The sequence below is a fragment of the Oncorhynchus gorbuscha genome, linkage group LG03 (assembly GCF_021184085.1).
Source record: "Oncorhynchus gorbuscha isolate QuinsamMale2020 ecotype Even-year linkage group LG03, OgorEven_v1.0, whole genome shotgun sequence".
Taxonomy (NCBI): Eukaryota; Metazoa; Chordata; class Actinopteri; order Salmoniformes; family Salmonidae; genus Oncorhynchus; species Oncorhynchus gorbuscha.
In genome coordinates this window covers 97,438,034-97,464,134 of record NC_060175.1, presented here as the reverse complement: position 1 = coordinate 97,464,134, position 26,101 = coordinate 97,438,034, and the positions used below count along the sequence as shown (strand labels likewise).

Sequence of the window (26,101 nt, the reverse complement as noted above, 5' to 3'; positions counted from 1 at the left end):
CTGTGGCAGTGGGCCTGGCGGATACTGTCCAAGACTTTACCACCCCCTGTGGCAGTGGGCCTGGCGGATACTATCCAAGACTTTACCACCCCCTGTGGCAGTGGGCCTGGCGGATACTGTCCAAGACTTTACCACCCCCTGTGGCAGTGGGCCTGGCGGATACTGTCCAAGACGTGACCACCCCCTGTGGCAGTGGGCCTGGTGGATACTGTCCACGATGTTATCCCCCCTGTGGCAGTGGGCCTGGCGGATACTGTCCAAGACTTTACCACCCCCTGTGGCAGTGGGCTTAGCGGATACTGTCCAAGACGTGACCACCCCCTGTGGCAGTGGGCCTGGCGGATACTGTCCACGATGTCACCACCCCCTGTGGCAGTGGGTGTGGAGTTTCCGTCCAAGACGTTACCACCCCCTGTGGCAGTGGGCTTAGCGGATACTGTCCAAGACGTTACCACCCCATGTGGCAGTGGGCTTAGCGGATACTGTCCACGATGTTACCACCCCCTGTGTCAGTGGGCCTGGCGGATACTGTCCACGACGTGACCACCCCCTGTGGCAGTGGGCTAGGCGGATACTGTCCAAGACGTGACCACCCCCTGTGGCAGTGGGCTAGGCGGATACTGTCCAAGACGTGACCACCCCCTGTGGCAGTGGGCTAGGCGGATACCGTCCAAGACTTGTCCACCCCCTGTTGCAGTGTGTTTGGAGGTTACTGTCCAAGACGTGACCACCCCCTGTGGCAGTGGGCTTAGCGGATACTGTCCAAGACGTGACCACCCCCTGTGGCAGTGGGCTTAGCGGATACTGTCTAAGACTTGTCCACCCCCTGTTGCAGTGGGTGTGGAGGTTACTGTCCAAGACGTGACCACCCCCTGTGGCAGTGGGCTTAGCGGATACTGTCCAAGACTTGTCCACCCCCTGTTGCAGTGGGTGTGGAGGTTACTGTCCAAGACTTGTCCACCCCCTGTTGCAGTGGGTGTGGAGGTTACTGTCCAAGACGTGACCACCCCCTGTGGCAGTGGGTGTGGAGGTTACTGTCCAAGACTTGTCCACCCCCTGTTCCAGTGGGTGTGGAGGTTACTGTCCAAGACGTGACCACCCCCTGTGGCAGTGGGCTAGGCGGATACTGTCCAAGACGTGACCACCCCCTGTGGCAGTGGGCTAGGCGGATACTGTCCAAGACGTGACCACCCCCTGTGGCAGTGGGCTAGGCGGATACTGTCCAAGACGTGACCACCCCCTGTGGCAGTGGGTGTGGAGGTTACTGTCCAAGACTTGTCCACCCCCTGTTGCAGTGGGTGTGGAGGTTACTGTCCAAGACGTGACCACCCCTGTGGCAGTGGGCTTAGCGGATACTGTCCAAGACGTGACCACCCCCTGTGACAGTGTGTGTGGAGGTTACTGTCCAAGACGTGACCACCCCCTGTGGCAGTGGGCTTAGCGGATACTGTCCAAGACGTGACCACCCCCTGTGGCAGTGGGTGTGGAGGTTACTGTCCAAGACTTGTCCACCCCCTGTTGCAGTGGGTGTGGAGGTTACTGTCCAAGACGTGACCACCCCCTGTGGCAGTGGGCTTAGCGGATACTGTCCAAGACGTGACCACCCCCTGTGGCAGTGGGCTTAGCGGATACTGTCCAAGACGTGACCTCCCCCTGTGGTAGTGGGCTTAGCGGATACTGTCCAAGACGTGACCTCCCCCTGTGGCAGTGGGCTTAGCGGATACTGTCCAAGACATGACCACCCCCTGTGACAGTGTGTGTGGAGGTTACTGTCCAAGACGTGGCCTCCCCCTGTGGTAGTGGGCTTAGCGGATACTGTCCAAGACGTGACCACCCCCTGTGACAGTGTGTGTGGAGGTTACTGTCCAAGACGTGGCCTCCCCCTGTGGTAGTGGGCTTAGCGGATACTGTCCAAGACGTGGCCTCCCCCTGTGGCAGTGGGCTTAGCGGATACTGTCCAAGACGTGACCACCCCCTGTGACAGTGTGTGTGGAGGTTACTGTCCAAGACGTGGCCTCCCCCTGTCGTAGTGGGCTTAGCGGATACTGTCCAAGACGTGACCACCCCCTGTGACAGTGTGTGTGGAGGTTACTGTCCAAGACGTGACCACCCCCTGTGGCAGTGGGCTTAGCGGATACTGTCCAAGACGTGACCACCCCCTGTGGCAGTGGGCTTAGCGGATACTGTCCACGATGTTACCCCCCCCTGTGGCAGTGGGCTTAGTGGATACTGTCCAAGACGTGACCACCCCCTGTGGCAGTGGGCTTAGCGGATACTGTCCAAGACGTGACCACCCCCTGTGGCAGTGGGCTTAGCGGATACTGTCCAAGACGTGACCACCCCCTGTGGCAGTGGGCTTAGCGGATACTGTCCAAGACGTGACCACCCCCTGTGGCAGTGGGCTTAGCGGATACTGTCCAAGACGTGACCACCCCTGTGGCAGTGGGCTTAGCGGATACTGTCCAAGACGTGACCACCCCCTGTGGCAGTGGGCTTAGCGGATACTGTCCAAGACGTGACCACCCCCTGTGGCAGTGGGCTTAGTGGATACTGTCCAAGACGTGACCACCCCCTGTGGCAGTGGGCTTAGCGGATACTGTCCAAGACGTGACCACCCCCTGTGGCAGTGGGCTTAGCGGATACTGTCCACGATGTTACCCCCCCCCTGTGGCAGTGGGCTTAGTGGATACTGTCCAAGACGTGACCACCCCCTGTGGCAGTGGGCTTAGCGGATACTGTCCAAGACGTGACCACCCCCTGTGGCAGTGGGCTTAGCGTATACTGTCCACGATGTTACCCCCCCCCTGTGGCAGTGGGCTTAGTGGATACTGTCCAAGACGTGACCACCCCCTGTGGCAGTGGGCTTAGCGGATACTGTCCAAGACGTGACCACCCCCTGTGGCAGTGGGCTTAGCGGATACTGTCCACGATGTTACCCCCCCCCTGTGGCAGTGGGCTAGGCGGATACTGTCCATGATGTTACCCCCCCCTGTGGGTGTGGAGTTACCGTCCAAGACGTGACCACCCCCTGTGACAGTGTGTGTGGAGGTTACTGTCCAAGACGTGACCACCCGCTGTGGCACTAAGTTCTTCGTTAGGGGGAGGACTGGGGAGAGATGTTTAATTATTGAAGGGTTTCAGCTGTACTAGAGGGCTCCCGGTGTCCTACTGGCCCATTGATTCACTGGAGTAGTGAGGTGACGAGTGACAAGTGTCTAAATGGAGCACAGGCTGCATCACTTCATTAAAGTGTCTGCATGGCAGGTTCTTGAAAATGATCCAACCAATGTAACTCCTAATGGATTATTGGGTGATATTAGATTGTAATACTATTTTTCTTTTCTCTACAGGTGGAGTGAACAAGAATGGTTTATGTTTGTGGATGAGCAGGAGACTTGAGCTTAACTTCGGACACAAATGGTTAGACATTGTATAACTGTATAGAAATATATTTGTGTAGCAAACTTGATGTTGAGCGTCTTTTAACTGTATTTGTCTTTACAGAATGTTTGCCATGCCACTTGGGATGTCTCTGATCTCAGCCCCGCTCGTCTTCCTCCTGGTCACCACCACATGCTCCCTCGCTGTCTGCACTTATCCACGCTTCTCCAGAAATGATACTTCATTTGAGCACCTGGTCCTGCACCCAGACCCCTCTGTAGGCACGGTCTACGTGGGGGCCAGGGACCATCTCTTCCAACTGGACGGGTTGGACGGCCTGCGTCTGGAGCAGGAGGAGAGGACCGGCCCAGTGACTGATAGTAAGGAGTGTCTTCCCCCTGTCACAGAGGTCAACTGCCCCCAGGCCCGGCACACCTCCAACCACAACAAACTGCTCCTGGTGGACCCCTCAGCCATGGAGCTCATCACCTGTGGTAACGTCCACCAAGGCACCTGCCAGAAGCGCAGCCTAACCTCTGTGAAGGAGGTGCTGTTCTCCACAGAGAGGCCGGTGGATACCCAGTACGTGGCGGCCAACGACCCGGGGGTGTCCACCGTCGGGCTGGTGGTGGGGCCCCGAGGCGGGGAGCGGGCTGTGCTCTATGTGGGCCGTGGTTACACAAGCAGCCATCCGCCCATCTCCACACGCCATCTGGCCCACGAGCCTGTGTTCTCATACGACGAGACTGCCAAGCTGGCCGTGGCGGGAAGGCTTTCAGAGTACGACCACCATTTTGTAGCTGCCTTCACTCGGCGTGGGCATGTGTACTTCTTGTTCTATCGCCGTGACATTAAGGCTGTGACGCGGGAATACCGTACGTATGCTGCCCGCGTGTGTCTGGATGACTCCTCCTACTACTCCTATGTAGAGGTACCCCTGGTGTGTCACTCCTCCTCTACCTCCTCCCCAGAGAGGAACTACAACCTTCTGCAGGCAGCCCAGGTGGGTCAGGGGGGCGGCAGAGAGGGGGAGAAACTGCTTGGGCTCTTCTCCACCAGGGCCAGCTCCTCCAACGGGCCCTCAGACGAGTCGGCTCTGTGTGTGTACGCCCTGGACGAGCTGGACAGACACATCGACTCCACACGAGACCTGTGCTACACGCAGGATGGCCGGGTGGAGGGAGGAGGGGAGGTGGCCTACATCGAGTACGAGGTCAAGTCCAGCTGTGCCAATTTACCCACGGTAAGTTATTCAGAGAAGCAGATGTAACCTTTCACATGATTCCTCTGGTTCATCAGAATGAAAGTGTAGGTTTCCACTGCTCAATGTCAAGCATTTACCTTCTTTTTCCTAAGGTCAGAGTACTAGCAATGGAATGCCTTATAATCTAGTGAAATCCTACTTGTTCTCTACCTTCGCCGCTGTAATGCTTATTGGCTTCCGCAGTCAGGAAGTGGACAAGATCCATGCTTAAAGCAGAACAGCGATAGAGAGAGGAAGGGAAATGGAACATAAAGGGCCTTAACGAACCCTGTGTCAAACAGCCAAGAGATCCCTGAGGCCTGTGAGTGAAGTAGCCATGCAGGCTTTACGACCCCGGGATGACCTCCAGTCTGGGCCCGGAGCCCAGAGCTCATCAGGCCTGCTTGCCTGGAGCATTTTAATAAAACAAACTGTCCCAACTCAGCTATCGGACTGTTAAATGAAGGCTGACAATGATGGGGAGGAGCCCTTTGAAGTCCAACGAGACGGACAGATGGATTGTAACAGAAAGTTAGTTTGGTAAACAATGCATCTTAAAGTAAACAAGTCCTGGAACAAAAGACATCCCAATTTACTGGAGTTTGCTGAAGACTTGTTGGTATGGATTTAAGGGTGTTAAACAAAATCAAAGGAGCAAGATTGCAGTTTTGGTATGCTTCTAATCTAATATTAATCCTCTTATTAGAACTAAGAGGATTGGTTAGACTGTGAGTCAATGATGTGAATAATTATTACTGAATGGAAGTAATACTGTTGAAATGACTAACCAGGTTCCGGTGATAATGTGAACGGAACATTCTCTAGAGTGAAGTCTATTGTTTGTTCTCTGTGTTCCAGAACACCCTGAAGGCTTATCCCTGTGGCTCTGACCACACCCCCAGTCCAATGGCCAGCAGGGTGCCCATAGAAGCTGAGGCAGTATTGGATAGCCCGTCCGCCCGTCTCACTGCTGTGGCTGTCAGTGTGAGGGCGGGGCACACAATTGCCTTTTTAGGAGACTCTAAAGGGAATTTGCACAAGGTATGCCAAGTTACAGTAGGTTATGAAGCATGTTTGAGTTAATACATGAGATTTAGATCAAGATAGCAGTGTTTCAGACATACGTCTACTCAAATGGAGCTAGACATCGTTTAGTAGCGTTGTTAAAGCCGTTGCCAGGGGAGGTGGGGGAGCCCTTCTCTCCTCAGCCCTCCTTCCTCAGCCCTCCACCCCTCGGCCTTCCTTATCTCTCCACCCTCAGCCCTCCTCTCCTCAGCCCTCCTTCCCCAGCCCTCCACCCCTCGGCCTTCCTTATCTCTCCACCCTCAGCCCTCCTCTCCTCAGCCCTCCTTCCTCAGCCCTCCACCCCTCGGCCTTCCTTATCTCTCCACCCTCAGCCCTCCTCTCCTAAGCCCTCCTTCCCCAGCCCTCCACCCCTCGGCCTTCCTTATCTCTCCACCCTCAGCCCTCCTCTCCTCAGCCCTCCTTCCTCATCCCTCCACCCCTCAGCCTTCCTCATCTCTCCACCCTCAGCCCTCCTCTCCTCAGCCCTACTCTCCTCAGCCCTTCTCTCCTCAGCCCTCCTCGTTCAGCCCTCCTCAGCCCTCCACCCCTCGGCCTTCCTCATCTCTCCACCCTCAGCCCTCCTCATTCAGCCCTTCTCTCCTCAGCCCCAGACAGAACAGAACAGAGGGCTTTGAGTCCCTCAGCATGCAGCCCACTGAAGTTACCCGTTTTAAAAGGATTATCTCATCTGTGTACACCAAATTCCACAAACAGCATTCAGAAACACACACGTGCAAATGCATGCGTGAACACACACACACACACACACACACACACACACACACACACACACACACACACACACACACACACACACACACACACACACACACACACACACACACACACACACACACACACACACACACACACACACACACACACACACACACACACACACAATGTGGGTACCATCTGCAGGTTTCTAAACCATTGTGTCAGCTCGCTAAGATGTTCTGAGAGTCCACTTGACAAACCAAAGAGATTCCTACAGCACTGCGTTCACTGGAGGCTTATAGAGGCCGACATCAAATCTATGCTAATCTCATTCAACTCAGGTAACTTGAGAGTTTGAGGGCTTATGATTCACTTAGGAAAAGGTGTCTTGGTATCCTCCAGATTAGATTTACTGACTGACAATCAAATTAACTGTTCTCTTCCCAAATTTAATCCTGTTGTTAGTGCAAATGCACCTTTAATTTGCTTTTAGCCACATATTCTAGCCACAAATGTCACTTCTCTTTTTCAGTTGCCTTTCAGTCGGTCACTTTGTATAACATACTATGGGAAGTGAACGACCAATCCTCTTCACCTGAAGCAAACGGAAATCATGGCCAATTGGCCAATGGATGCTGAGCCCGCCCTCGAAAGCCCCTCCTGGGGTCGCGTGTAAATGACTTCTGCTGAAGTCGGCTCCTCTCCTTGTTCGGGCGGTGTTCGGCGGTCTACGTCACCAGCTTTCTAGCTATAGCCGCTCCATTTTTTATGTATCCATTTGTTTTGTCTTGTTCCCTGTACACCTGGTTTTCATTCCCCAATCATTCTACATGTATTTATTCCTCTGTTCCCCATCATGTCTTTGTGTCAGATTATTTGTGTTACGTGTGTCTTGTTGACACGCCAGACTGGCTTGTTTTTCCCGTGTTATTTTTCACGACGATGTTTATTGTTCAAAATAATTATTGTGACTGTTTTGCGCATTTTGCACTTTTGCCTAAATAAAGTGTGCGCCTGTTCACAAATCTCTGCTCTCCTGCACCTGATTTCGCTACCAGTACGCACACATCTGACATTGCGAGAGAAACTCTGAAATAAAATAACAAAAAATAATGTGGTTTTCACAATGAAAATTAAAAGATACTCACGAGTGCTGTCCTATTTCCTTGGGTGGAAACACACTCAGGAGGCCTTGGCTCAGACCAGTTGTGTGACCATTGTCTCCGGCTGGGGTCAACTTCCATTGGGAGTCGGGCTGACTTTGTGTAGAAGATTGGTGGATTGAGTAGAGCCCAGCCAAGTGAGGCTCATTCCGGTTTCTCTGGCAGTGTTCAGAGTTAGGATTCCTGGGATGATATACTATCCCTGAATAGCTCTGGAGTGTTTTCAGAGTGTGAATCGGATGACATCAGTCCGAGCCTGGCTTTGGATTTGACAGGGGAGAGTGTTAGTGTTGAACGTGGCTTTGATGGTGTTTTCTCCCCCCCAGTGGAGTTCTTCCAGTTCAACAGTTTGCTGTGTGTCCTCCTCCTTTTCTTGGCGTCAATGGTCCGTGTTTTAACCAGAAGGGGACTAGGGTTCCAATTTTGGAACACCCCCCCCCCCACGTTCAGCTGGAAGGTGGCGCATGGAACGCAAAAATATTCCTAAAAATATTTAAGCTCCACACATTAACAAGTCCAATGGCTCAAATGAAAGAAAAACACCTTGTTTATCTGCCCAGCAAGTCAAATTTCTAAAATGTTTTACGGCGAAAACATAGCACATATTTATGTCAAACCACCACCGAAGACAATCGACAAACGCAGGATTAAAAGAAAAATAATGCACTAACCTTTTGAAATCTTCATCAGATGAAAGTAATATAACATGTTACACAGTATATTTATGTTTTTTTCAATAATATGCTATATATATCCATAAATCTCTGTTTACAATGATGCATCGTTCAAAAAATGCTACTCAAATGTCCTGAGAAATGACGATAGCTCCGGCAGATAACGTCAGCTAACAATATATGTTCTACATATATATAGTTAGATACACTTCTTCTGAATGCAATCGCTGTGTTACATTTATTTTTAACGCTACAGGTTTCGTTCACTAGGCTATACTATGAGTCAGCGCTCAAAAAATAGCATTATGGCTCCTCTATCTTGGAGTCCACAGAAACCCAAATTTACCACATAAATATTCCCTTACCTTTGCTGTTCTTCCATCAGAAGACCTGGAAGGAATTATACTTACCAAAAACAGCGTTTAGTTTTGCAGTCTGTGTCTTTCGGTTCTCAAACATGACACATTTCGGTTGAAATGTAGCCAAAAGTCAAGTGGATGCGCACCAAAACGTCGAACTTACATATTATATGTCGACTAAACTTGTCAAACTAAGTTCATAATCAAGCTTTAACATGTTATAAAGGTGTACAGCAATCGCGAGGACGAACAAAAACGCATGCTTTGTATAATCGATCTTGGAAAAAAGACAGGACCGGAGCAGAGCGCGCATGAGAGTGACCTGTTTTTTCGCGTGACCGAAAAGTTTCGGCCCGCCAAAACTCTCGTGAGTGCGTGATTCTCACAATGAGAATCCCCATTGAAAGCTGAGATCGCGCTGAAGACAAAGAGACTGTTCCCAGACCTGTAGCTGCTTGGGTAGGGTGGGGGCGATGACGTCAAAGTTGGGCCAACTTTTCTGATGACAAGAGAGAGTTTGGGAGAATGACTGCCCTGAGAGTTCTGCTTTACATACAGACATAATTTAAACGGTTTTAGAAGCTTTAGAGTGTTTTCTATCAAATAATATTTTTTATTTGCATATATTAACAACTTTTGACCAAAAAAAATTATGTTTACTATGGGCACGCAATTACTCCAGCAGGGGCAGTAAACAGCCCTATCCCCAAGAGGTTTTAAACAAGCACCTCAAGGTTGAGGTGCTCACACTTCTCTGGCTATTGCAGCAATTGGTTAATGTCCATAGATATAAAGGATGGATATGTTCATGTGCTGTACTATATTTCCTGTCCTCTCCATCTCCGCCATCATTTCTATAGTGGTGGAGGCGTCTTTGGCACTGGTGTGGTGCCAGGGGATCAGGGTATTGGCTTATCTGGACAATTGGCTGGTCGTAGCAGAGTTGAGGGAACTTGTGGAGCTCCACACTGCCACGCTGGTTTCCCATATTCAGTCTCTGGGGTTCATAGTGAATCATAAGACTCCGGCTCAGCGCATTGTTTCTGAGTCTCGCTCCGCACTCGGTTCTGAACCGTATTTTTGTCCCAACAGAGGAGGGTCACATTCTGGATCTTGGGCACTCAGTGCCTTTTCTCTGTGCCTGCGGTTATTGGATCTGATGGCCTCTATATGGTGGCTCTGGGACTTGATGTATTAATGTGTCTGTTTCAGCACTGGGTGATAACAGGATGGTGGTGGCTACATCAACATGCCGGGAGGGACACGGTCACTCTCTCTGGACTGTTATCTGCTCATATGGACCAGTGTGCCTTTCCTGTTGCTCAGGGTGACGTTTCTTCCCAGATTTCTTAACGTGGGTGAGGATCTACATTCCAAGGGGGGTGGTCCTACCTCTACGGAGTGGAGAGTGCACCACTTAGTGGTGGCCCAGATATGAGACCGGTTCGTCAGAGTCGACGTAGATCTTATGCATGGTGAGAACACACATTGTCGTCTGTTCTTCTCAATAAGGGATCCAGGCACTCCATTGGGAACGGACACGTTGGCACATCATAGGCCTCGGATAAGGTTCTATGCGTTTCTCCAGTGAACCTGATTCAGGCCATTGAAGATAGGGTCCATCAGGAGGATCTGTTGTCGATTTTGGTGACTCCTCGTTGACCCAGACAACCCTGGTTCCCAGAGATCATCCGCCTGTTGGGCTGCGTTATTGGATCTATTGTCCCAGGCGCACAGGTCTGTGGGTTTGGACCCTGAATGGTTGAATTCGTCGGCTTGGGGTTTACCCTTGAATGTGATTATGACTGCGTTTGAGAGTTGGTGTCAGGGTAAAGGAGTGTATCCTTTTTCGGAGCTCTTTTGGTGGACATTTTGAAATTCTTGCAAGAGATTTTTGAGCAGTGCCTTTTTCCACATTGAAGGTTTATATGGCAGCCATCTCGGTATGTCATGTAGGGATTGATGGCTCTACCTCATGGTCTCATCCTCTGGTGGTGCGGTTCCACAATGAATGAACCTCCGTTTTAACCAAAGGAGTCAGTGGACCTGAAGGTTCTTCCTACAAGACTGCCCTGCTCATGGTCTTGGCGTCAGTCAATCGCATTTGGAATTTCCACGCTCAAAACACCCTTCCTGTTTTGAGTTTGCACCTGGCGACTCCAAGGTGAGGTTACGTCCTAATGCAGCTCTTGCTCCAATGGTTATACCTATGTCTTACAGGTCCCTGGATTTCTAGCTGTTCCCTGGCTTTCAAGCTGTTCCCTATCTCACCTCCTCTGTTTGCTTCCAGTGAACAATGGAGGTTGCATGGCCTGGGTCCGGTGCAGACTACGCACATATATGGACAGGAACAAGGAGATCCACATTTGTGACCAGCTTTTTTTGTCTGTTTCCCTAATCCAGCTAAGGACAAGGGTTGCCTAGCACTGCATGTGTGCTCACTCCATTAGGGGTGTGGAGGCTTCTTGGGCATTGTTCAAGGGCATGAAGATTGGTGATATCTGTGCTGCAGCGAGTTGGGGGTTCCCCACATACCTTTGTGAGGTTTTATCGCTTGGTCGTAGGTGCTCCCAGTGTGTCTCATAGTGTTCTTATGGCTGGGTCCAGAAGTGGATGTTAAGGCAGCGAGCAGATTATTTATTTATCCGGGTTACCACAATTTCCCTTTGGGTTTGAGCCTTGGTCTGCCGTGGTTCGTCGATATCGCATTATCCAGTCACAGTAGGTGCCCTGTTGTCTTGGACTTGCGGTTCCTTGTGTGTGTTCTGGCATTCCAGACTCCTCAGGTCTCGGTGTGAGCCTTTTAGGAAACCGGTAGGGTTTATGGACTTGATCGATATTAGACAGCATTTTGACTGGGTTATCACAGTTTTCCTGCAGGTTTTAGCCTTGGGCTGCCGTGGTTCATCGACTCTGGCCATTGCTATGCAGCGTGCGTGTGCGCTTTACCAAGTCACGACAGGTGTTCTGTTGTTTTCGACTTGCGGTTCGTTGTACGAGTTCTGACATTTCAGGCTTGCAAGTTAAGTATCGTTTCTGGAGCTGTGGGATCATGGGACTTGAGCTGCAGTGGCAGTATGTCAGTACACATAGCCAAGTTGCAGCAGGTTCTGGTTCCCTATATGGGGATCTGATTGTTTAGGCTTCTCGGGTAAGTATTAGGGAAGAAGGTGGCTTCTGTAACCCCTATTTGGAGCCGGTGGAAACTGTGTGGGCTGCCGTGGGCCTCCTAGTTTGGTACCCTCTGAGCCAGGTTGGGGTGTGATTTTATGTCTAAAAGGGAACGTACAGTTATGAATATAACTATGGTTCCTTGAAGGACGGAACGAGGTATAACCTATTTTGTCCCCGTGCCGTCAGTGGGTTTGCACACACAGTACATATAAAACGTACAGTACACACTCAGCACACACAGTACATATAAAACGTACAGTACACACTCAGCACACACAGTACATATAAAACGTACAGTACACACTCAGCACACACAGTACATATAAAAAGTACAGTACCACACTCAGCACATACAGAACATATGTTCCCTGAAGGAGGGGATGAGGTATAACATACTATTGGGAGTCCAACAACCAATCCTATTCACCTGAAGCAAACTGAAATTACGCTCAACGGGCCAATTAATGCCGAGCTCGTCCTCGGAAGCCGGGCCTCTCTGGTTATAATGCCACAAAATAGCCGCATGTGCCCACTCCCTCAAATCGTTTGGAGAACATATCCTTTCTATTTCATTCAGCTTTGTTCAATTGTATTCTTCATACTATAAAATAATGCCACAGACTTTAAGCAAATCTTGTCAGCTAAATTAACTAGTGTAGCCCACAGCCATTTGGCATAGCCAGATCAGGACCTAACATAAGGACAACTCCGAGTATGCTGTTCTTCTGAAATATTAATCATGCTTCTTTAGTACTGTCTAAAATAAATAATGGATTTATTGTTAAGGTGTAGGCTATATTACATGAATTTTATATACTTTTTCAAATGTAGATGTTCCAAAGGTCTGCATCAGTGGCTTGTAGGCTATGTGTGGAAGCCAGGAGATGCTAGATGTGTGTACGTTAATTAACGGTCAATTACCTCTGAGACCAACAGTTATTTGCTTGACAATCACCGTGTGAAGAAATTTTGTGACGGCCACAGCCCTACTTGGAAATGATTGATAGTTTACGACAGTAACCATCTGCTTCCTTCCAGGTGTTTCTAGGCTCTGGAGGTAGGGTGGAGAAGTACTCCTCCATACTCATCCAGCCCAACTCACCCATCAGCAGTGACCTCCTCCTGGACCAGATGGAGACTTACATCTACATCATGACCAGCACAATGGTTAGTCTGAGTGGACGCCACACAGCAAAAAAAACATCTCAAACACATCATCGCTAGCTACTTGACTCTCCTAATATAGGGCAGGAATCGTCAACTGGATTTAGCCACGTGTCGTTTTTTTCCTTGATCGGGTGGGCGGAATGCAGTGAAGTAGATCAAGGGCAGGTACAGGTGTGTTGTTGCCTTTTGTCTGTTGGCACTCTCCCTTTTAAATTAGAAAGCCTGGCCAGGAAACACAATTATAGCACCTCTATGGCTTCATTTGTCCATGTATATACTGAGTACAGCTGTTCTTAAGAAAGGGATGTGTGGGTAACATTTCAGGTGGAGAAGCGGCCGGTGGCAGAGTGTGGAGATCACCTGGACTGTCAGTCCTGTCTCTCAGCCCGAGAGCCGTACTGTGGCTGGTGTGTTCTGGAGGGCAGGTGAGGAAGTACCAACTGACTATTCTAATTCTATACCACAGAGAGTCAAGTTAATAGAAGTTAATTTCTCACTTGTTCCTCTTTTTGGACCTGTGTTCCACCCCTCACCCCCACATCCCCCTGTGATGTCAGGTGTGGCCAGCGTTCCCAGTGCAGTCGGGGGGCACTGCAGGGCCAGTGGCTGTGGAGCTTTGACCAGCAGCAGCAGTGTCTCAGTATCCAATCCCTGAGCCTGTATAACATCAGCCTTGGAGTGAAGACAGACGTAAGACATGAGAAGAGCAAGATACAGTGATTGTTTTGAGCTTTAAAAAAAAGATTAATACCCTTTGACACCTGTCTGTCCCTCTTTCTTTCTCTCTTTCTCTCTTTCTTTCTCTCTTTCTCTCTTTCTTTCTTTCTCTCTTTCTCTCTTTCTTTCTTTCTTTCTTTCTCTCTTTCTTTCTTTCTTTCTTTCTCTCTTTCTTTCTTTCTTTCTTTCTTTCTTTCTTTCTCTCTTTCTTTCTTTCTTTCTTTCTCTCGCTCTCTCATTCTCTCTTGTTCTCTCTCTCTCTCTGTCGATCTCTCTCTCTCTCTGTCGATCTCTCTCTCTCTCTGTGAATCTCTCTCTCTCTCTGTCAATCTCTCTCTCTCTCTGTCTCTCTCTCTCTCTTTCTGTCTCTTTCTGTCTCTCTCTCTCGGTCTCTCTCTGTCTCTCTCTCTCTCTCTCTCTCTCTGTCTCTCTCGGTCTCTCTCTCTCGTTCTCTCGTTCTCTCGTTCTCTCTCTCTCTCTTTCTCTCAGATTGCTGTTTCAGTGAAGGGGTTGCCCAGTTTAGTGGAAGGCGAAGAATACAAATGTTTCTACCAGGATGTGGAAAGTCCTGCCAACGTCACAGACACTGGTGTGACCTGCTCTACCCCCGACTCCAGAAGGCTGCCTCTTATTGGACAAGGAGAAGGTGAGTGACATTGGTGGGAGACCAATAGGACATTACAATGCAAAATGATTCCACTCTCATTCTCAATTATCACCATAGTTAACTATCCTACTAATGTCGTCTCCTACTCAGACTCCGTCACCGTCCCTCTATCCCTTCGCTTCCTCAATGTGACAGTGGCTGCTTGGGAGTTCACCTTCTTTGACTGTGGTGTGGTCCAACAGCTCTCTGGAGGCATGCCGTAAGTTAAAATGCTGACATTTTACCTCAATACAATTGTATTTCTCTCCCTGTTAACCTCTCACGGTCTCCGTCTTCTCTCTGTTTTCAGGTGCAGAGGGTGTGTGAGCAGTCGCTGGGGCTGTAACTGGTGTATTCACCAGCACGTATGCACCCCCAACACTTCCTGTGATGATGGAATCACAATTTACAACAAACACGTAAGTCCACCTACGCTTATCAGTCAGTGCAATTACAGGACTGCTAGCTGGAACGTACTATATCTACGAACCAGCCTATTCATGTTTGCTTTGTAGAGAAACTGGTAACTGCCCTATAGGGTAACTGTTAGTTCATTCATGTCTTGTCGTATTCCATTGTATCTGGGTTTTTTTTGTTTTTTTTTGTAAACATTTAGTTTTTTTTGTGATGTTAGTCTTATTTGCATATATTTCTTGCCTATCCTGTCGTTTTACTGTCGTTCCCTCCTCTTTCCTTCTCTGGTCATGTTGTTACCATCTCAAGTTGAAACCACCAACAGCCACTCCCCCAGCAACCAAACAATCTGATACTGTAACTCCAACTGTTCTAGCTACTCCAACACTCCCATACACAGAGGTATCTGTTAGGACCACTCCCCCAGTCCCAGCCAGCACGGATGTGCCCTTAGCCACTCACCCCACCACCCCCGAGCCCACTAAAGTCCCCACCACCCACTCACAAACCATCGCCACCACCACATTTTCAACCACACTGGCCACCCAGGCTACGACTGCACTGGAAGGGACAACCAGTCTGCAGGCAGGGGCCATCGCAGAAGAGACCAAAGTGGAGGGAAATGGAGATGGGAGTCTCCCCAGGACTACTGGTGGAACAGAGCAGACAACAGTCACCAGAGTTGAGCTGCTAGACTGGCCCGAGGCTCTAGAGATGTTTCCTAGTATTACTGCTGGACTGACGGGCCTCACTGGGATGGAGCCCTCGTCCCCTGACACCACCTCAACCATCTCCAGTGTTGTCCCCCTGTTAGTGGACCTGCCCACTGGCTCTGACAGGGATGAGATCCCCCTTGCCCCCTTCCAAAGTACAGCCTCACCCCCCTGGACCGGGGAATGGGACATGGGGGAGGGAGAGACCGAGACAAAGATGGACCCTGCAACATCCTCTGCCACAGTGCCCTCTGGAGTTGATGAACCAAACCAGTCCTCTCAATCATTTACCCTCACACCTGCCCCTGAGTCTGAGTCTTCACCAGACTACCAGTCTGACTCCTTTGCTCTGCTGGTGAGTGGGCCAGGGCTTCCACTGCCAGAGGCTGTCTAGCTGATGCACCCAGTACAAGACATGTGCTTAATCAGATAAGTGCATTTGCATTTTGAGTGTCATTGAAGTCAACTGGCAATGCTTTGGAGCTCAAGCCATCAAAACATGTCTTCAGTTCACACTAAACCTGCTGTTTTTTGTTTTACACCATGTTTGTCAGTGTTTCTTTGTTATTTTCCTCGATCTCATGTTATAGACCTTTAGACTATAGAGCAACATTTTGGAGTGGGATTAATTGTTAATTGTTCTAACAGTAAATATGGTTTAAAGCAGCAATTATAGTTTGGAACAATAACAAAGTGTCCTTGTTTTGGTCAACAGATGAGGGATGTGGGGCTGAGAGAAATGTAGCCACTCTCATATTCATAGACAGCTATGAATGCATGGACTGACCCTCCGTGACGTAAAAACATATAGTTTTAGCCATGTTTTGAGGTTATATAGTGTTTTTTCAATTTGATTTACCTTGTTTAAAAACATTGGGGTAAAACAAGCTTATGTTTGGGTTCTGATGGGATACGACAGTTGAATTAAGTTCATGAGGCATTTATAAGTTATATTTTTCAAGAATAAAGGGGTACATATCATTAATTTATAAGTCAACAACATGTATGTAGCAAGTGCAGAACGGCCCTTTTAATGACTGAAACTGACGAGACATCACCTGGGGATGTAGGATGCTGATAAGTTTGATGTCCCCTGTGTGTGTGTCCTGTAACATGTCCTATAATGTGAGTAGGACTGCCCATGTGTGGAGAAGGTCCAGGGCTCCTCTCTACTTCCTGTTAATGTGGAGTGGAAGATCACTCTGGTGGGGCGCCACCTTCACCTCTTCCAGGTGGGTGAGGAATGCTGGTTGAGTGTTGACTTGTCTTCAGGTGCGTGGTGTGTGAAATGCGGTCTGTATGTCATCTACTGGCGTGTGCGTGTGTGTGATCAGGATGAGGGTCTGGACTATGAGTGTGTCCTGACCATCGAGGGTCGGTCAGTGGTGGTGGACGCGTACGTGGAGACAGAGGACACCCAGCCCTCTCTCTACTTCATCACCTGCCAGCTACACCAGGTCACTCTCTATTCAATATCAGATTATGTGGTATTGCAAAAATGCTGTTAATTTGAACAGTGTTTGTCTGTATGTTGTTTCATGTTTTTTGAAGGGTGATATTTCAGCGATGCAGGAAAGCTATGATTACGTTCAAGGCTAAGACTGACTTATTTTGTCATCTTGTTGCAGTATACCTATACTGCCAAGGCGAAGGAGTACGATGCCGTGATCAATGTGAGGAGGAGAGACACCTTTCAGATTGATAGTGCTGACGACCTTCATGGTAGGTTACAAAGGAGAAGACCTATTGATGTAGATCTGTGCTGTTGGGTCGTTGACTTCTGGTATCCTCTGTGTTCCAGTGACGTTGTTTAAGTGCTCTGTGGGCCGGTCAGACTGCAGCCGGTGTCGTATGGCTGAGCAGAAGTACGGCTGTGTGTGGTGCGGGGGAGCTCGTTCCAGATGCAGTTACCGGGACTCCTGCGCTGGCGAGATCAAGCAGTCCTGCCCAGCACCCGTCATCCACTTTGTGAGGCTTGATTTGGGTCATTGTCCTTTCATGTGTTTTCGTCTTCAGACAGTGAAATAGACTCGTTTGTTGACTTCTCCACGACTGTGTTGCAGATGGAGCCCATCTCTGGACCAGTAGATGGTGGTACTGTGGTGACCATCTCAGGCTCCAATCTGGGACAGAAAGCTGAAGACATCCAGAACTCTGTCACTTTAGCTGGTGTCCCCTGCACGGTCATCAACAGCAGATATGAGATCTCCTCTAGGTAATGTTCTTCTCATGCAAATACGTTTAATTTTTTCTACATTCTGCATCTCTAGTTGTATCTGCATTCAGAGTAGTAACCTGCTTTAATCCTCCATTGTTCTGTAGGATTGTGTGTGAGACCACAGCCAGTGGGGTACAGAAGAGTGGCCATGCCTCAGTCGAGGTGAGAGGAGGCGGGCTTGGACTCTCCAGTCAAAGGTTCAGCTTCCAGGTATCTATAACAGACTTTGTTATCTTCTATTAAAATGCTGATCTAGCCGAGTGGACAATACTGGCCCTCAAATGAAGTCTGATAAAGTTTTTCTTTTCTAATGCCCTTTCTCTTCTTCTCAGGACCCAGTTCTGTTGGAGATAGCCCCTCGCAAGGGGCCCAAGGCTGGGGGCTCTGCGTTGACCGTAATGGGCCAGAGCCTGAAGACTGGACACCTCAGTGAGGTCAGCGTGCTGATTGGAGGAGTCCCATGCCTGATGTGAGTCTCTTACGTATCTGGAACATTCAGTCACCAGATCAAACAGTGGTGTCTGCGTTATGTGAGAGAATTCATCATTCATTTGTCAGTTTCCTCAATAAAAGCCCTGTAACATTCTGTAGCGGTAGTTGTGATATTTGGTTCAACTCATTCTCTAGCTCCTCGGAGGTCAAGGATGACCAGATTACATGTATGACTGGAGGCAGCAACAGAACTGGAGCACATGGAATCACTGTCCGATTTGGTAGAGCAGACCGCCATCTAGAGGGAGACATTTACTATTACACCGCAGACCCTAACGTAACCATGGCTACACCCTCCAAAAGCTTTCTCAGGTGGGTGGAACACTGTCACTCACAACACATTGTGTCAGAAATATATACCATTTTGTTATTAAAGTCTTCTCTCTGTGTGTCCAGTGGTGGAAGACTGATACGTGTGTCCGGACAAAACCTGGATGTAGTCCAGGAGCCCAGAATCCGGGTGACCGTTAGTCCTCTGGAGTCCCTCTCTCCGAGGAAGAACAGGAGGACAAGGAGGAGCAGCAGAGATGGAGAGAGTAGAGTGAGACGTAGAGAAATCCCACTCAAGAGGCAAAGACGGATAGTTCCCGAGCCAGACTGTCCTGAAGACATGCTCTGTGTTGTCAAACAGGTCAACTGGAAATGCGTGTTGAGTCCTCTAATATGATGTTCAGTTGTCTCCTTGCTTCCATTGAGGGATAGACACTCTTTTCTTTGATAATATCCTGTGATGTATCACCGTAAAGTTGAGAATTATTCACTGCTTTCCCTAAATAGCAAATGGCAAAACATCCTTACTCTTTTTGCTGCAAAAAATATCACGTTTCTATGTGCTTGATCTATAAATAAACTCCTCTGTCTCATCTCCCCCTCTCCAGTTTATAAATCAACTCCTCTGTCTCATCTCCCCCTCTCCAGTTTGAGACGCGCTGTGCCGTGAGCAGCTCCTCTCTGATGCTGTGCCCTACGCCTGCTGTGGTGACGGAGGCCCACAGTGCCCGGGTCAAGGTGGACTTCCTACTGGATAACCTGCACTTTGACTTCAGCGCTGTGGGCAGCGGTGCTTTCAGTTACGAGCTCAACCCCATCCTAATCCCACTGAACCAGAATGACCCCAGCAAACCCTACCAGCACAAACCTGGCAGCATCATCTCTGTGGAGGTGTCTGCTACATCCCATCTCAACTACCATAACAGCTTCTGCAACAGTTTTCAGAGCCTATGAGTGTTGTCTGTTTTTGTCTAATAACAGTATGGTTCTGAATCAGGGGGAGAACCTGGACCTGGCCATCTTTAAGGAGGAGGTAGTGGCTCTGATCGGGGATGGGGTGTGCTCGGTGAAGACCTTGACCCATAACCACCTCTACTGTGAGCCTCCATCCCAGCAGCCCTCAGTGATGGCCAGCAAGAAGCAGGAGGGCATGGATTCTCTCCCCGAGTTCACTGTACGTCCTCACTCCTTGGGTTACCACTGTTGGAATTGGAAATCAGAGAGGGCACGTCTTACATTCTGAAGGATAGTCACACCTGTAACTCTGAATGTGATGAGTAATGCTGTTAATGGATGATCTAGTGACTATAGTTGTGGTGATAGTAGGGTTGAGATGTACAGTATAAAACACATCAATCCTCCCACTCTAAAATCCATCGCTGTCTTGTCCCAGGTCCAGATGGGCAACCTGAACTTCTCCCTGGGCAGAGTGCAGTATGACACCCAGGTCCAGTCTACCTTCCCCCTGGAGGCCCAGGTGGGCTTGGGGGTGGGGGCCTCCATCGTAGCCCTCATCGTCCTCATCATAGTGCTCATATACAGGTGGGTGTGGGGGTGGGGCCTCATCATTGTCCTCATTATAGTGGTCCTATACAGGTGGGTGTGGGGCCTGCATCGTCTTCGTCATAATGCTCATATACAGTGCCTTGCGAAAGTATTCGGCGCCCTTGAACTTTGCGACCTTTTGCCACATTTCAGGCTTCAAACATGAAGATATAAAACTGTATTTTTTTGTGAAGAATCAACAACAAGTGGGACACAATCATGAAGTGGAACGACATTTATTGGATATTTCAAACTTTTTTAACAAATCAAAAACTGAAAAATTGGGCGTGCAAAATTATTCAGCCCCTTTACTTTCAGTGCAGCAAACTCTCTCCAGAAGTTCAGTGATGATCTCTGAATGATCCAATGTTGACCTAAATGACTAATCATGATAAATACAATCCACCTGTGTGTAATCAAGTCTCCGTATAAATGCACCTGCACTGTGATAGTCTCAGAGGTCCGTTAAAAGCGCAGAGAGCATCATGAAGAACAAGGAACACACCAGGCAGGTCCGAGATACTGTTGTGAAGAAGTTTAAAGCCGGATTTGGATACAAAAAGATTTCCCAAGCTGTAAACATCCCAAGGAGCACTGTGCAAGCGATAATATTGAAATGGAAGGAGTATCAGACCACTGCAAATCTACCAAGACCTGGCCGTCCCTCTAAACTTTCAGCTCATACAAGGATAAGACGGATCAGAGATGCAGCCAAGAGGCCCATGATCACTCTGGATGAACTGCAGAGATCTACAGCTGAGGTGGGAGACTCTGTCCATAGGACAACAGTCAGTCGTATATTGCTCAAATCTGGCCTTTATGGAAGAGTGGCAAGAAGAAAGCCATTTCTTAAAGATATCCATAAAAAGTGTCGTTTAAAGTTTGCCACAAGCCACCTGGGAGACACACCAAACATGTGGAAGAAGGTGCTCTGGTCAGATGAAACCAAAATTATTTTTTTTGGCAACAATGCAAAACGTTATGTTTGGCGTAAAAGCAACACAGCTCATCACCCTGAACTCACCATCCCCACTGTCAAACATGGTGGTGGCAGCATCATGGTTTGGGCCTGCTTTTCTTCTGCAGGGACAGGGAAGATGGTTAAAATTGATGGGAAGATGGATGGAGACAAATACAGGACCATTCTGGAAGAAAACCTGATGGAGTCTGCAAAAGACCTGAGACTGGGACGGAGATTTGTCTTCCAACAAGACAATGATCCAAAACATAAAGCAAAATTTACAATGGAATGGTTCAAAAATAAACATTTACAGGTGTTAGAATGGCCAAGTCAAAGTCCAGACCTGAATCCAATCGAGAATCTGTGGAAAGAACTGAAAACTGCTGTTCACAAATGCTCTCCATCCAACCTCACTGAACCTCAATGGGAAAACATTTCAGTCTCTCGATGTGCAAAACTGATAGAGACATACCCCAAGCGACTTACAGCTGTAATCGCAGCAAAAGGTGGCGCTACAAAGTATTAACTTAAGGGGGCTGAATAATTTTGCACGCCCAATTTTTCAGTTTTTGATTTGTTAAAAAAGTTTGAAATATCCAATAAATGTCATCCCACTTCATGATTGTGTCCCACTTGTTGTTGATTCTTCACAAAAAAATAGTTTTATATCTTCATGTTTGAATCCTGAAATGTGGCAAAAGTTCGCAAAGTTCAAGGGGGCCGAATACTTACGCAAGGCACTGTATAGGTGGGTGTGGGGATGGGGCATCCTCATTGTCCTCATCATAATGCTCATATACAGGTGGGTGTGGGGGTGGGGCCTCCTCATTGTCCTCATCATAATGCTCATGTACAGGTGGGTGTGGGGGTGGGGCCTCCATCGTAGCCCTCATTGTCCTTATCATAATGCTCATATACAGGTAGGTGTGGGGCCTCCATCGTAGTCCTCATCGTTCTCGTCATAATGCTCATATACAGGTGGGTGTGGGGCCTCCATCATAGCCCTCATTGTCCTCATCATAATGCTCATATACAGGTGGGTGTGGGGCCTCCATCATAGCCCTCATCGTCCTTGTCAGAATGCTCATATACAGGTGGGTGTGGGGCCTCCATCGTAGTCCTCATCATAGTGCTCATATACATGTGGGGGTGGGGCCTCCATCATAGCCCTCATCGTCCTCGTCATAATGCTCATATACAGGTGGGTGTGGGGGTGGGGCCTCCATTATAGCACTCAACGTCCTTGTCATAATGCTCATATACATGTGGGGGTGGGGCCTCCATCATAGTCCTCATCATCCTCATCATAGTGCTCATATATACAGGTAGGTGTGGTGCCTCCATCATAGTCCTCATCGTCCGCATCATGGTGCTCATATACAGGTGGGTGTGGGGCCTCCATCATAGTGCTCATATACAGGTGGGTGTGGGGCCTCCATCGTAGTCCTCATCATAGTGCTCATATACAGGTGGGTGTGGGGCCTCCATCATAGTGCTCATATACAGGTGGGTGTGGGGTGTGGGTGCTCATCATCCTCATCATAGTGCTCATATACAGGTGGGTGTGGGGCCTCCATCGTAGTCCTCATCATAGTGCTCATCATCCTCATCATAGTGCTCATATACAGGTGGGTGTGGGGCCTCCATCGTAGTCCTCATCATAGTGCTCATATACAGGTAGGTGTGGTGCCTCCATCATAGTCCTCATCGTCCGCATCATAGTGCTCATATACAGGTGGGTGTGGGGCCTCCATCATAGTCCTCATCATCCTCATCATAGTGGTCATATACAGGTGGGTGTGGGGCCTCCATCATAGTGCTCATCATCCTCATCATAGTGGTCATATAAAGGTGGGTGCCGACACAGTCACTAGTCTACCAGATATAAACCATTTCATCGGTTCAAAGTAATGCTCGGTATACTGGATGTGAGCTCTTCTGTCTGTCCATATGTCTCTCTGTCAGGAGGAAGAGCAAACAGGCCGTGAGGGACTACAAGAAGGTCCAGATTCAGCTGGAGAATCTGGAGACCAGTGTGAGGGACCGCTGCAAGAAGGAGTTCACAGGTATGAGAAAGCACCATAAGCAATAAATTCACATATAAATGTTATATTTCTTTATTTAATTTATATTTAACCAGGTTTTTCTTGTTGAGATATACATCTATTTTTCAAGCGAGACCTGGACATAACAGCATCTTATATCTCAAAAACAAAAAAAGTGGACATAAATAAGGTGGGGTTTTTTCGGGTGTGGGTTGCATATGCTGTTGCTAAAAAGAATGAGAATCTATCTCAATGTGGTTTGTTTCCCTCCCTCTTCCTCTGTGCAGACCTGATGACTGAAATGATGGACTGTTCCAGTGACCTGGTGGGTTCTGGTATCCCCTTCCTGGACTACAGGGCATATGCAGAGCGCATTTTCTTCCCTGGCCACCGGGAGTCGCCACTGAGGCGAGATTTGGACGTGCCGGAGTGCCGTAGACAGACGGTGGAGCAGGGGCTGGTTCAGTTGTCCAACCTCCTCAACAGCAAACTATTCCTCACCACGGTAACCTCAACTGACTCTGAATAAGTATGATGTCCAGTCTCTTTTGTTGTTGACTGAACTTCGAACTACCTCAATGGCATTCAGACTCTAAAACATCTATAGTAATGTCATAGTAATATCATAATGCATATATTTAATGCTTCTCTTTCACTGTGTCACTGTTTTGACCCCAGTTCATCCACACCCTGGAGGTGCAGCGGACCTTCTCCCCTCGGGACCGGGCCTACGTGGCCTCTCTGCTCACCGTGGCCCTGCATGGGAAGCTGGAGTACTTCACTGACATCCTGAAGACTCTGCTCAATGACCTGGTGGTGCAGTACATGGCCAAGAACCCCAGACTGATGCTCCGAAGGTGAGGTGGATGATCTGTAGGATGTTCTCCTCAGTCTTGGTAATGACAGGCTTCTTGCGAGGTCTTCTAAAGTCTGTTGTGGATGGGTGTTCTTATCAATAGCAGACACATTCATATCGAATATGTTGTCCTGTTTCAGAACTGAGTCAGTGGTGGAGAAGCTGCTGACCAACTGGATGTCAATGTGTCTGTTTACCTTCCTGAGGGTGAGTCTCTCAGCCTGCCATGTCCCCATTCACCTCCTGTGTCTCCTCACTAAAGAGACAGAGGACCATGTCCCCATTCACCTCCTGTGTCTCCTCACTAAAGAGACAGAGGACCATGTCCCCATTCACCTCCTGTGTCTCCTCACTATAGAGACAGAGAACCATGTCCCCATTCACCCCCTGTGTCTCCTTATTAAAGAGACAGAGAACCATGTCCCCATTCACCCCCTGTGACTCCTCATTAAAGAGACAGAGGACCATGTCCCCATTCACCTCCTGTGTCTCCTCACTAAAGAGACAGAGAACCATGTCCCCTCCTTATTAAAGAGACAGAGAACCATGTCCCCATTCACCTGTCTCCTGTGACTCCCCATTCCTCACTAAAGAGACAGAGGACCATGTCCCCATTCACCCCCTGTGTCTCCTCACTAAAGAGACAGAGGACCATGTCCCCATTCACCTCCTGTGTCTCCTCACTAAAGAGACAGAGAACCATGTCCCCATTCACCCCCTGTGTCTCCTCACTAAAGAGACAGAGAACCATGTCCCCATTCACCCCCTGTGTCTCCTTATTAAAGAGACAGAGAACCATGTCCCCATTCACCTCCTGTGTCTCCTCACTAAAGAGACAGAGAACCATGTCCCCATTCACCTCCTGTGTCTCCTCACTAAAGAGACAGAGGACCATGTCCCCATTCACCTCCTGTGTCTCCTCAAAGAGACAGACCATGTCCCCAACCATCCTGTGTCTCCCCATTCACCTCCTGTGTCTCCTCACTAAAGAGACAGAGGACCATGTCCCCATTCACCTCCTGTGTCTCCTCACTAAAGAGACAGAGGACCATGTCCCCATTCACCTCCTGTGTCTCCTCACTAAAGAGACAGAGAACCATGTCCCCATTCACCTCCTGTGTCTCCTCACTAAAGAGACAGAGGACCATGTCCCCATTCACCTCCTGTGTCTCCTCACTAAAGAGACAGAGGACCATGTCCCCATTCACCTCCTGTGTCTCCTCACTAAAGAGACAGAGGACCATGTCCCCATTCACCTCCTGTCTCCTCACTAAAGAGACAGAGGACCATGTCCCCATTCACCTCCTCACCTCCTCCCCATTCACCTCCTGTCTCCTCACTAAAGAGACAGAGACAGTCCCCATTCACCTCCTGTGTCTCCTCACTAAAGAGACAGAACCATGTCCCCATTCACCTCCCTCACTACAGTGTCTCCTCACTAAAGAGACAGAGGACCATGTCCCCATTCACCTCCTGTGTCTCCTCACTAAAGAGACAGAGGACCATGTCCCCATTCACCTCCTGTGTCTCCTCACTAAAGAGACAGAGGACCATGTCCCCATTCACCTCCTGTGTAAAGAGACAGAGGACCTCCATTCCCCTCCCTGTGTCTCCTCACTAAGAGACAGAGAACCATGTCCCCATTCACCCCCTGTGTCTCCTTATTAAAGAGACAGAGAACCATGTCCCCATTCACCCCTGTGTCTCCTTATTAAAGAGACAGAGAACCATGTCCCCATTCACCCCCTGTGTCTCCTCACTAAAGAGACAGAGAATGTCCCCCATGTCTCCTCACTAAAGAGACAGAGAACCATTCACCCCCTGTGTCTCCTCACTAAAGAGACAGAGAACCATGTCCCCATTCACCCCCTGTCTCCTTATTAAAGAGACAGAGAACCATGTCCCCATTCACCCCCTGTGTCTCCTCACTAAAGAGACAGAGAACCATGTCTCTGTTTTATGTTTTTAGGATACTGCAGGGGAATCCTTCTACATGCTGTTCAGAGCCATTAAACACCAGGTGGACAAGGGACCGGTGGACGTTGTGACAGGAAAGGCCAAGTATACACTCAACGACAACAGGCTGCTCCGCGAGGATGTAGATTACAAAACTCTGGTGAGAGCAAAGCACACATAATCCCCGATGTCCCTTTACCATTAATACACATCTACATGCAAGGCTTTCTGTTGCATTACAAAGCAGAGGCTGGAAAGGAAGGAGTTGTGCAGCATGGTGAAGTAGTCCTAGTTTCAGGATAGTGGTATAATGATCCACCAATAA

The 26,101-nt window shown here is 48.9% G+C and overlaps 1 protein-coding gene across 2 annotated transcripts in view; it reads left to right on the top strand.

The window, feature by feature from the left end:
- The window catches only part of LOC124032335 (plexin-B1-like), a 94,995-nt gene that overhangs the window by 59,145 nt on the left and 9,749 nt on the right, over positions 1-26,101 (top strand). For both annotated transcript variants that reach the window (XM_046344655.1, XM_046344654.1), the window contains exons 2-28: positions 3,351-3,420; positions 3,505-4,624; positions 5,483-5,665; positions 12,815-12,943; positions 13,268-13,368; positions 13,501-13,633; positions 14,150-14,306; positions 14,418-14,526; positions 14,617-14,725; positions 15,030-15,788; positions 16,567-16,665; positions 16,768-16,890; positions 17,062-17,155; positions 17,235-17,401; positions 17,497-17,648; positions 17,756-17,861; positions 17,984-18,120; positions 18,279-18,455; positions 18,540-18,774; positions 19,062-19,304; positions 19,411-19,587; positions 19,807-19,955; positions 22,885-22,985; positions 23,252-23,469; positions 23,643-23,821; positions 23,961-24,027; positions 25,790-25,936. In XM_046344655.1, the coding sequence (XP_046200611.1) occupies positions 3,506-4,624; positions 5,483-5,665; positions 12,815-12,943; positions 13,268-13,368; positions 13,501-13,633; positions 14,150-14,306; positions 14,418-14,526; positions 14,617-14,725; positions 15,030-15,788; positions 16,567-16,665; positions 16,768-16,890; positions 17,062-17,155; positions 17,235-17,401; positions 17,497-17,648; positions 17,756-17,861; positions 17,984-18,120; positions 18,279-18,455; positions 18,540-18,774; positions 19,062-19,304; positions 19,411-19,587; positions 19,807-19,955; positions 22,885-22,985; positions 23,252-23,469; positions 23,643-23,821; positions 23,961-24,027; positions 25,790-25,936 (5,370 nt within the window). In that variant the 5' untranslated portion in view covers positions 3,351-3,420; position 3,505. The remainder of the gene's footprint in view (positions 1-3,350; positions 3,421-3,504; positions 4,625-5,482; positions 5,666-12,814; positions 12,944-13,267; positions 13,369-13,500; positions 13,634-14,149; positions 14,307-14,417; positions 14,527-14,616; positions 14,726-15,029; positions 15,789-16,566; positions 16,666-16,767; positions 16,891-17,061; positions 17,156-17,234; positions 17,402-17,496; positions 17,649-17,755; positions 17,862-17,983; positions 18,121-18,278; positions 18,456-18,539; positions 18,775-19,061; positions 19,305-19,410; positions 19,588-19,806; positions 19,956-22,884; positions 22,986-23,251; positions 23,470-23,642; positions 23,822-23,960; positions 24,028-25,789; positions 25,937-26,101) is intronic.